This window comes from Nanorana parkeri, unplaced genomic scaffold (assembly GCF_000935625.1).
Source record: "Nanorana parkeri isolate BGI_ZX_2015 unplaced genomic scaffold, ASM93562v1 scaffold600, whole genome shotgun sequence".
Taxonomy (NCBI): Eukaryota; Metazoa; Chordata; class Amphibia; order Anura; family Dicroglossidae; genus Nanorana; species Nanorana parkeri.
In genome coordinates this window covers 75980-88166 of record NW_017306868.1, presented here as the reverse complement: position 1 = coordinate 88166, position 12187 = coordinate 75980, and the positions used below count along the sequence as shown (strand labels likewise).

Sequence of the window (12187 nt, the reverse complement as noted above, 5' to 3'; positions counted from 1 at the left end):
TGTTCTGTAGTACTTGCCACAATGTTCAGCAGCAAGCACTGACAGCAGGAAGTGAGGGAAGACTTATGAACAGGATTCTTAAGTAGGGTAACACACGCATGAGGTGATGTCACAAGCATACGCAATGACGACACATTGGGGTGTCACCCGGTCTCAGCTCCGGGTGACACTCGGCCTCGGGACGCCACCGTCCAGAACATCCATGCACAGGATGTGGATTACGAGGATGCATGATAGCAGTGAGCTGTGCGCTTTGTGTTTCTCTTTCTATGTAATATTCTTGCAGACTGGCAGTTTCTGGCAGTTTTTGTGCAATTAGTTTCTACCCTTGTGGCGCTCACTGTCCTGTCTGTAATTTGAGTCTTTTTTTTTTACTTTTTTGTAAAGGACGGTCAGGTATGAGCACCCAGGGGAGCAGCAGTGCTTCATTATTTAGACCAGTGCTTCTCAACCTTTTTTCAGCCATGGCACACTTTAAAAGTATGCAAAATCTCAAGGCACCGCTAGTCTAAAATGCCATATATTTTAAGGGGGTCTCATGCAAAAATACACATCGAAAATATATTAGGAGCCTCCCTTTCACATCGGAAGCCCCTCTTTCATGTCAGAGTCACCCCCTTTCACATCAGAAATTCCCCCTTCACCTCCGTCTTCATTCCCCCTTCAAATCAGTACCAACAAATTTTAAGGCACTCCTGAGGAAGCCAGAAGGCATACTAGGGTGCCATGGAACCCTGGTTGAGAAAGGCTGATTTAGACTATTTTCTGTTTATTGGGCCGTGGGATTCTTCTATATGTCACAATATATATTGTCCACCTTTTAGTGGTTAATGCAACATATTGAGGTCCTCTTGGCCATTAAAAAAACCCTACCTTGTACCCCTATTGGATTCTTTGTTATCACCATAGATACCGTCAGTATGGAATTTAAAATCCCACAAGAAAATTTGTGAGTTTTAAGGAAAACCCTGTTTCAAATACAGGGTGCAGATACAGCAGGGCCTGTTTAATATGGTGCTTACTGAGCTGGCAAATGGTGTGCAGAGGTTAGAAGAATGCCTGTCATGTTTTTATTGCTGTCTGTGTGAGATTCACCCTGGTGATCATTATCACTGAAAGAAAATCCCATATTTTGGTTTGTCATCAAAACAGAAATAAATGGAGAATCTACAAGTGGGGGACACTATTCCTCCTTGGAGGAATTAACTTTTACTTCCTGCTGTGGCTATCAGACAGAAAGTTAAGAGAGATCCGCTGAATAGGACACAGATGGCAAAAAAAAAAGCTAAAAGCGTTTGGAAAAAAACAAACATTTTGGCTTCAGTTCTACTTTATGCTCCTCAGACATTTAGCTCTTCTCAAATATTATTTTAATATTTGGATAAAAACTAAACATCTTTAGGTTAGTAAAAAAAACCCTTATAGCAGATGCTCTGTCTCACCAGAACTTTCAGAGATTCAGAACACTGGCTCCCTCAGCAAACGATGAAGATCTACAATGTCAAGAGCACGTGTTCCTTTTGATTTGCAGTTGCTTTCTGACATGGTATTACATTCTCTCCAGGGTTGTGCAGAGTTTTTCTCCTTAAGAGGACTCAATAGAACTCATTCTGGCTTTTATGTGCAAAGTGTAAAATGTTAGTGGTTGTTCTCACGCTCATTTGTCAAAACTGCTGGTGGCTGTTTCTTTTTCAGAAGTTACACAATGCCCTCGCATGTGGTTCTTATTTTATTCTAATGCTGCTCTTAAGAGGGCTTAAAAAACAATGTTTCCATGCCGGTAATTGATCCCTCATTATTTTTAATTTGTTGTGTGAAATTATTGCAGCTACTAATTCAATTGCTTCATCTGCATGTGAAACATTGTGATTCTAGTCTGCATTTTCCCATGCCATTTGTTGGTGCTTTCGAGTCTCCGAGTTGTTTTCTAGTTCCTGTTTGGTTCATGGGACTGGGGGAAATGCCAGAGAACACAGTATTGACAATGGGCAGGTCTGTCAGAGAGCATAGTGTTGAGTGGGGGGAGATGCCAGTAGTGCAAAGGAGCTATAGCTATACTTCAGACATTGTGGAAAAAGGTGCAACACAGTTGATGAGAGTGTTGCAATGTACACAATGATTGGTGTTGACATGGACACTAATTATAAAAAATTGTCTGTACTAAGGCGTGGTCCCTACCGAGTAAATTGTGTATGTCCTGGGCACCTGTCAGCATTTCAGAGAAACATTCTGGTTGTGTCTGAGAGGAAGCACATGGTTTCCTGCTACATTAATTCCTTCTACAGTGAAAGCATAACCCCCAACTATCATGGATTCCATGGAAGTGTACCGAGATTTTAACAGTGGATTCAGGGCATATCTTAATGCCCGATTCTGGTAAAAGCAATCCAGCACCCAGCCCTGCTGTCAGGCAGAAGATCACTGTGCTTGAATAGTTTCAGAGTTGGGTGTTGGAACTCTTGCTCCAGCATTCATGGCTTTAATATGTGTGGAACTGCAGTACTCAGAGGTGGAAGCCAGCTGTATGGGACAGAGGACCTCCATTTCTTAGTAAGCAACCCAATGAACACCAGTGCAAGTGACTGAGCTCCCACTGACCCCAATATTGGGTGGACTACCTTATGCCTCTGACAATGCCTGAGATTTATTGTTATCTCACTGACAACAGTTCTGGGGGATTATTTATCCCATTGAACACTTATGCTTCTTCACTGATTGAAACAATGGCGTTTTTTTCTCCCACTTACCGCTGATGCCAGGGCATTCTTCTTCTCAATGACCGACACACGGGCATTTTATTTCTCACTAAAAACCAACACAATTTCTTCTCACAGACTGCCAAAGCCAGGGCATTGTTTCAATCCTACTGATCACAGCTACTGCAGGATCCCTCCTCCACTGACCACCATCACTGGTGCAAATTTTTCTCTCAGTGACGACAGGACAATTTTTCTGCCCACTGACTGCTGATTCCTCTCACAGACTTCCCACTGCCTAGGAATAAAGCTCTGTATTACATAACCCAGGGCTCAAAATGTCAAGTCCTAAGCTACTAGCCAGACCTTAAAAGTCACTTGCCACCAGTTGCCCCACCTAACCCCTACCCTGCCCCGGCCTTAACTCCGCCAGGTCAGCGGTGTGACGCAGAGTACAAAGATCAGTAACAACGCACAGTACAGAATTCAGTGGTGCAATGCAGAATACAGAGGCCAGCTGTGTGACGCACAGTGCACCGGTCAGCAATGTGACCCGCAGTGCAGAGGTCAGGGGGTGACACACAGTACAGAGATCAGGGTGTGACGCACAGTACAGAGGTCAGTACAGAGGTCAGCGGTCAGTATGTAACGCAGTGCAGAGGTCACAAAGAAAGTACAGGGACTTACAGTTGCTTTGACCTCTTCTTCTCCGGGTGATGGTGGGGGAGCAGCGAGATTTCATACATGTCCAGCCGGCTCAAGGTGCTCTCTCTCTCCCACGCAGCAGAAGCCAGCCAATTGCAGTTCGGCAGTCTTCCTCTCCCACCAATGGCAGCTGAGGTGGGCGGAGGAAACTCTTGTGGCCGCCAAGGAGCCCAGTCGAAGCGGGCACAGACGATGACAGTCCAGCTCCTTGTTCTCTTTTCCCCGCCACCGCAGTTTTAAAGTCAGAGCAGTCTTAAAAGAGGCCCCCCTCCCAGTCCACATCTTTCGGACGCTATTAATCTGAGTTGCCCCACTCAGTTTGCCCGTCGCTTGCGGTAAAAAATTGGGGGTGGTCTGCTGCACAGGAACTGCATTTGTAGATTCTATACTAGGGATGCACTGATACCGGTATCGAGTACCGATATTTTTTTTCCCGGTACTCGACGATACCAAATACAGAGTATCGGAAGACCCATTCAGGAAACCAGGCGGTGTGTAATGATTCGCCACCCGGCTTCCCGATTAGCAGGGAAGCCATCACCATGCTTCTTGTCACTAGGTGACGAGAAAGCATGGAGCAAGCTTTCTGGGCAATCAGGAAGCCGGGCGCTGCGTAATGACGCGGCGCCCGGCTCCATGCTCCCTCGTCATGAGGTGAAGAGGGAGCATAAAGCCGGCTTCCCCACCAGTCAGAAAGCCGGGCGCCGCGTCATTACACATTAGTCAATTATTAATTTGCATTTTAATATAACTGTGTCATTTAGCAGCTGTGTCTGTAATCTATGGCTCTGTTCAGTGCAGGTGCAAAACACTATTTACAGGTATCCCTCCATAAGAAAGGCAGGCACGTCTAGCAGAACTCCAAACCAAAACCTTTTCTTTAGTTTTTATTAGAGAAGGGAAATTCACATCATATAAGGGGCATTAAAAATGAGCTGGAGTTCCACCTGTATTAAACCCAAACGTTTTCAAGGAAAATATGGGGCTGCAATTGCTAAGCTCCTTCTGCAAATGTTAGTTTCCTATTATGAAACCCCTTTGGTTTAAATACTTGTCAGTGGTCTGGAACTAGTATGTCCATTAGGAAACTCAGAATAAAGTCAGCAATCTTTATCTGCATACTAGTCCTGGTTTAGTGACTCAGGGTATTGAAGCCAGAGGGTCAGTGTGACAGCCAGACATCTAAAATGTGCAGAAAGAGAAGTTAGAAATGTGCAGCCTGTTTCACCCACGAAGGTTTCTTTAATCGGAAATCTTGGATCTGTCATCATGTTGACAAGCAAGAATAAAAGAGGCAGTAAGATTTAAATATTGGCTTTTTATTGCCCTCAAGTCCTTCCCAATTTTAAATTGCATTGATAATGGCAAAAAAACAAACAATGTATAAACTTTTCAACTAAACACAATAAATGCAAACAACATCATAAAGCCAGTCGAATATAATAAAAAGGCTAATTTTGTCTAATAAACATATGAAGGAACATTGTGCTGACTTGTGCAAGAAACCTATCCATAAAATGTTTTTCAAGTACAATCAGCTAAATCAACATTGTTGTAAATATCTTCACCATTTGGTGGCCTAAATCAAATGACAGAAAATGAGCAGATGATCACAAAAAAATATGTTTTGCCTCAGAAAAGGTTGTACAGTATAGAGTAAAAAAAATACTTTGATTTAAGATGTTTAGTGAATGCCGGTATAAATATATCACATCTTGAGTTATTGAAATGTGTTTTCTGGCACATGCCTGAAATCAATGGTCTCCAGCATATCTATAAGGGTTCTGCCACTTTGACATTTACAAATATACCAAACAGACATTTCAAAGCTTTGGGGGCAGCTTTACCTGTGCTACCTGCAGGTCCTTACTCACCTTCCACGATGGCTGTGGGCTCCTGAGCTGTCTGCAGCCTAGCCGGTAACAATCTAGTGTCGTGCTGACTTTACCTGCCTACGCATTAACATCCTACAGAATGAAATGGGCTGTACCCATGGGCTGTGGATGGGCTGCAAAATTAATTGTCTGCCACAAGTAACATTTTCTAAACCTATCAACTTAACAGTGGACTTTGCACTAAAAAAGCAACGTCCACTTTTTCTCATGCCACCCCCTCCCTCCATGCCAAAACACTAATAAAAAATTAAATAAAAATAAAGACCCAAAGCATATGGGGAGAAATGTAGGTAATATATCTACTGCTCTACTGCATTGTTTAGGTGAGTGTAACTTCAAGAAACGCAGTATTACCAGCACATCCCAGACTCAACATGAACAATAAATGGCACTGCAATGAGTCTGGTATGTGCTGGCGGTATTGCATATCTTGAAGTCCTCACTAGCTGGTGTCACCTGCTTCTACAATTGCAGCACTCCATATGTTTGGCGTCCACCATTCCCTTCTACATATAGGCGAGGGTAACGTCACCATCCTTCCAGAGATATCCCAGGGCATGCAGAGTACCCTAAATCACATTAGAAAATGCTCCTGCACTGTGCTGCTGTGTCTTCTCATAAGATTTTGGGTACTTCGCATTCCCTGAGATCTCACAGAAAAGAAGGTGATGTCCCCACCTACAGTATGGAATCTGGGGTAAGTTAGACAAGACCTTTCTTTTTTTACTAAAGCATTTTGACAAGGGGAAAAGGGAAGGATCAAGGGGGAACTGGAAAAAAAACAGACCATGATTGGTAGTGCACGGTTTGCTTTAACAATGCATTGGAAACATGCGCACAAGACATGGGAAGGCTTGAAATGTCACATCACCAAATCCTAAACAAACTAAAATCAAGCACCATGTCTATCCAATGTATCTCTTTTGGTGCACAATGTTAACAACAAAGTGGCAGGCACTCCTTAAAAGCATACCTGTCATAAGAAGGAACAGAAGCTGAAATTGCTGGCCTCCTCCTGAAAATGTTAGTTTATATTTTTTTACAGGTCAGTCAATCAGAAATGATTGAATTTAAAGCATCATCATAACAGCCAGGTAACTAGCATTCTCAAAAGAAGGGGTTAGAAATGGCAGCCTGCATAATATTCTCATGACCGTGTACATGCAAGTAATCCCTGACTTTTAGGCATTAAACAGTCACAGTGGCAAGTAAGAAAAGTTTAAAGCTGAACTCCAGGTATAAATATTTATGTATACTTACATTGGTCCAGCTTGGCCCTATACTTGTATGCATGCTTCATCCCTGGTAAGGCCATGAAGACCCTGTAAAACACTCTAGTAGACCGAGCTACTAGAGTGCTTTAGTGATCTGTGTCCTGTACCGACTCTGTTCTACTTGCTCTCTACTCTAAAAACAAAGGGGGTCAGTCGCTCAGCACAGCGGCCATTCAGCAAGTGCCTTGTATTTTTATCAATGAATACAAGGCATTCGCTGGTTGAACAAGGGCTGATGATGTCACAACACCGCCTCCTCAGCCAATCAGAGAACACCTACAGGGCTATTCACAAAAGGGTGAAGAGTTTGGAGAAGGCCGGAGAAGTGAACAATCTAGGCTAAAATAGCTGCCTTTCCAGTTCAGCTATGTTGTCCTAGATTGTTCACTTCTCCGGCCTTCTCCAAACTCTTCACCCTTTTGTGAATAACCCTGCTAGTATTCACAGATAAGTATAGTAGGCATTGGTTAAATGGCTATTGTGCAGAACGAGCGACCCCCTGTGTTTTTGCAGCAGAGAGGAAGTCGTTCAGCACAGCGGCAGTACAGGAGTCTGAAGATCACTGTAATGCACTATAGTAGTTACAGTGTTTTACAGGATCCCCATGGTCCTACCAGGGATAAAATATACAGTATATACTCATTGTGCCAAGTTGGACCAGTGAAAGTATATATAAAATCGTATATATAGCTGAGGTTTAGCTTTAAAATATACAAAGGAGTATTAAGCTTTTTAAAAATAAAATAAAAAGCTTCTCTATTTTGACCTTTTTATTGACCCACAGAAATAACAGGGTTCTCGTCTCTCTCCTATAAGCAGAAGCCAGATTCTGGTCACTTGATAATAAATGTAATTATGCTGACATTATAGAGCTTACAGAAGAGCAGCATCTAAGTGCAGATTTCTAAAAGCTTAGTTATAGTGTGAATATCTATGGGGTTAGCCTCAAGCTTTGCACACTTATTAAATTGGACAATATTCTGATTTATAGTAGCTGTGAAAAAAACAGTGACAAAAATGTAGATAAACTAAAAGCTGGTAAACATTTGGCTATATAAATCATGTGTATAAGAATCTTATAATATAACAAATGAGAGAGGTAACATAGTGCTTATATTTATAAACAGAAATATACACAAAAGATAAAACACACAATAAAATGTTTGCATTGGAGTTCAGGTACACAACTAGACTTATTCAATAAAGCAAAAAAGGACCATGCAAAATACTGTAACAAAGCCAACAATCAGAAGCTCTCTTTTACTCAGGCCTCGTTCACACCAGACACTGTGTTCTGGCCAGAACGCACTGCATTGCGTCCGCCTCACTATGTTGTGGGGCAAGAGGGGCTGTGGCTGTCCTTTGAAGTGAATGGCACCGTAGCCACGCCCTCCGGCCACAATGTGATCAGCCTCATGGGAACGCAAGGTACATTATGTGCCTCTGGTCGGGTTCGAACAAAAGGCTGCAAGCGCCATTTTGTTCCAACCAGACTGCAGGCATAATGTGCCTCGCGTTCCTGTGTGGCCGATCGGCGTGGATACGGTGCCATTCACTTCAAATGGACCGCCATGCCCCCTCCTGCCCCACAACATAGTGAGCAGGCCGCAATGCAATGCGTTCTGGGCAGAATCGGGCCGGAAAGTACTGTGTTTGGTGTGAACGAGGCCTTACCAGACTAAAATAAATTGAATTCTATTTGGTAATAATGTGTTGCTACACACCATCAGTACACCTTGTATTGTTGTACTGAATAAGCCAAGTAATATCCCTTATATGTGCGATTCTTAAAGTAAAAGCGACATGGACAAAAACTGTTTCAACCACCATGGACTCCACATAGCAGGCACCTTCTGGTACCTACACATCAGGACTGATTTCACTTTCAGTGCCTAAAGTGTCCCAAGTCCTAGGTCATTATGGCATGCAAATATTAACCACCCTCTCTGGAGGATAGCTTGGCCCATTCTGCTTAGTAAGCTTCACGATTTGGCCAGTAATGCCACACATCAATGTGAAAGGCCAGAAAGATTTGAAGGCAGGGGTTAGGGTCAAATCAGGGTAGCTGGTCAATTAGCATACCACTGCAACCTGTGATTGGGTGTACCCAGGAACGCTGAATAGGATAAGTCACCCAGAGATAGATGTCCACTACGTGGAGCCTATGGCAGCTGAACTACTTTTTTTAAAGCACACTTTGGGTTTGCTTCAAGAGAGACTAAAATGAAGGTGTTTGTTTTATACCCGTGTAGAAATTTGCTCAAGTATGTCCCATAAAGAGTTAGGGTCATAAAAGTAAGGATATTACTGTGACAAGCCGTTATAAATATCAGTCCCTATAATTGAATTTGCTGGTTCTTTTCCCTGTGGGGACTCTGGTGATGATATCGCTACTTTGGATTTCATAGCTCCATCCATATGCCATCATTCATATTATATTTCAGTATCTGTTAAATGTTGAGCTGAATTGGACACTGGCCATGTACATCTTTTGTGGACTCCAAGACAATGTTCTCTGCATCCAAATGCCAGCCTGTACCCGCAAGCCATAGACTTTATAAAAAGATTTTACATGCAAGATTTTACAATGAAAGATTTAGGCAGGTCACTAATATTTACAAATGCTTATAACAGTAATGGGGGGGATTTACTAAAACTGGAGCAGACAAAATCAGAGCAGCTGTGCATGGCAACCAATCAGCTTCTATTTCCAGCTTGTTCAGCTGAGCTTTGAAAATGAATGCTAATAGCGGATAGGTTGCCGTGCCTAGGCGCTCCATATTTTTTTGTCTGCTCCCAGCTTAGTAAATTACCCTCAACAAGTGCTCTACCTAAATGTTGGTTTGGGGGTAAAACAACCATTCTATGGGTGCAGGCTATTGAGTCAAGCGTACCCTTCATTTTTTACACCGAGCCCATATTTGCTTTGGTGGGAATCCTCTACATAGCAAGTCCGACTTTAAGATCATGTCTATGGAATGGCCCAGAGAAAGATGAATAACAGAAAAAAAAACATAATTATGTGTAAAGTATGAAACAAGATTTGGTATGGCAAGTCAAAGTCAAACACTCCAGTTAAGTTACAATAGCAATAAAGCAAGCAAAATATATAAAATAAAGCAAAAAACAAAAAGGATTTCTTTGAAATAAAAGGAAAAACTGTTGGTGCTTTAATGGCATCTCCAAAACAATTGGCAGGTATGATAACTAGGAAAAAATATTGCATTGCATTGCATTACACTTCACAATAACAAGCCATTAACTTGCACAGAACACATAAGGCACCAGCTCACGCACAGAACTCATCCGATCTCCAGCACCTCCAGCAAGATGCTCGTTTACATTGCACGTCATACATCAATCATCAGAAGTATGCTTGTGTAAGCAATTAAACTCAGGGACTCTCTGAGTTATACGTGTATTTCTCTTTGTACATTGTTCCCTGTATACAAAAAACCCGACAAATGAACATTTGTGACAGATTGTTCTTCTGTTGTGATTGTACTGCTACTTGAATACATGTAGGATCATACATGTAAGGCAGTGCTAGACCATACTCATCATGCAGTCCGGATTATTGTAGGTTGTTTGTGGCTGAGATGCAAAACAATGGTCCCTGTATCTGGATCAGTTCATTTGCATTTTTTTTTTCTTGCTCCTTGAAGGTAACTCATAGATGTTTGAAAGGCTGGCAGGATAGCAGAAAACCATTCTACTTATTCTCCAGCTTGAACAGACTCAGAATGTCAAGCAGAGATTCTCGAATGTGCTTGCCAAATCGGTGGGAATCCTGCGGAGAGCAAGATCGAAGAAATTAATGTCAAACCAGAGGCTTGCAGACAGGTTAGAACACCAATCAGTACACTAGACCCACCGCACTGCAGTGCTGAAATGCAATGTGTGCAAGCAATTATACTATACTATATGATGACAGGATTGATGTAAACATCAGAGTTTTATCAAACAGCTTAGTCTTCATTTAAAGAGCAAAGCTGCATGATAAAACTAGCGCAAGTCATCACCTAACAACTATTTCCAATGTGTATTTAAAGGGTCAGACTACCTAAATGTTAGTTAGAGGGGAAGTTTAATGGGCACCTGGTGACTTCTTGTATATCTGGGTGACTCAAGCAGTGAGATCTTCCAACCATGGTTTTTGCATCCATGCCCACTTAGCATGGAGATTTAGGAGTTCCCACCCACCTTGAAGGGTCCTCACTCCTCTTACCGCTGTTTTCTATAATATCAAATATGTTAAAAAAATCCAGCGAGTAGAAGCCCCTTTCGATAGCCATGACAGATGGGCAGACCTGGGAAATTAAACTCAAGATTGCACCACTGGAATTCCCACTGAAAACAGACTTCCAGGATTTAACTTATCCGGTATGATTCCCTAAGTCCAGTCGGCTAGCTAAAGAGACCCCCAGGCATATTATCATACGCCATGAATCAACTAGCAGCTCTTAGTAGAATATCATCAAAAGAAACAAAAGAAACTAAAATAATAAAGCAGAAGAGAAGGACACATCCATTCTCATGAGGACACTATGCAAAACTGGCAGGTGGGAGGGGTTATGTCCTTAAAGTGGCAGGCTTTTAATTTTTTGTTTGCCTAGTGTCCATTTCTCCAAGAGGCAGCAGCATAAACTTCAGAGCTGTGTTCCTCAATGGGTAATAGAGAAAATACATCTCCAGCTGTATCTCTGTCTGTCTGCAAAGCATTGTACTGTTATTCTGTACTGTACTATACTGTTATACACTTTGCAGCTGTACTAACCATATACATAGGCTAAACTCTAAATTTTGAAAATTCTAGTTGCCTGATTATTCTGATCCAAAGGCTTCAAATATTTTAAGTAGCAGACACAGAAACAATTATACAACTAGTTAAATTAGAGGCAAGTCCGAACTTCTGACCTTAAAGGAGAACTATGAGGCGAGTGCTTTTATACTGAGACTAGGGTGACGGGAGGACGCTAGTTTGTGTCCTCCCGTTACCCTAAGGAGAACTATGGGGAAAAGCCCTAACCCCATAGTTCTCCTTTAATACCGGTTCCAAATTAGTGATAGCATGGAAGCCCTTGCATAACAGCAAATCAACTATAGACTTATAGAAGGAACGCTGCAGTACAATTATCCTTATAAACCTTCAGGCTGGATTAATAAATTAATCCAAAGAATAATATTCTGCAGGCCAGTGATTTCTGACTATTTTTTAACCACTTGAAGACCGCGATGTTTCACCCCCTTCCTGGCCAGGCCATTTTTCAGTGTTCAGCGCTGCGGTACTTTGGCTGACGTTTATTCCGTCATGCAACGCTGTACTGAAATGAATTTTATACCATTTTTTGGGGACAGATAGAGCTTTCTTTTGGTGGTATTTATTCACCGCTGGGGTTTTTATTTTTTACTATATAACAAAAAAAGTACCCTAAATTTTGTAAAAAAAACATGTTTCCCTATAAAATGTTATGAAACATTTATTTTCACCCCAATTTTTTGGTATACTATAAAAGACGGGGTCACGTCGGGTAAATAGACACTAAATATGTCAACCTTTAAAATTGCGCGCGCCCGCGAAATCGCAGAAAACGACCGCAACCAAAATTGGCCATAG

General features: G+C 42.1%; 1 protein-coding gene across 3 annotated transcripts in view; it reads right to left on the bottom strand.

The window, feature by feature from the left end:
* Positions 1-9771: 9771 nt before the first annotated feature.
* Positions 9772-12187, bottom strand: part of LOC108792107 (carnitine O-palmitoyltransferase 1, liver isoform-like) — a 57230-nt gene continuing 54814 nt past the window's right edge. For all 3 annotated transcript variants that reach the window (XM_018562801.1, XM_018562800.1, XM_018562802.1), the window contains exon 19: positions 9772-10360. In XM_018562801.1, the coding sequence (XP_018418303.1) occupies positions 10283-10360 (78 nt within the window). In that variant the 3' untranslated portion in view covers positions 9772-10282. The remainder of the gene's footprint in view (positions 10361-12187) is intronic.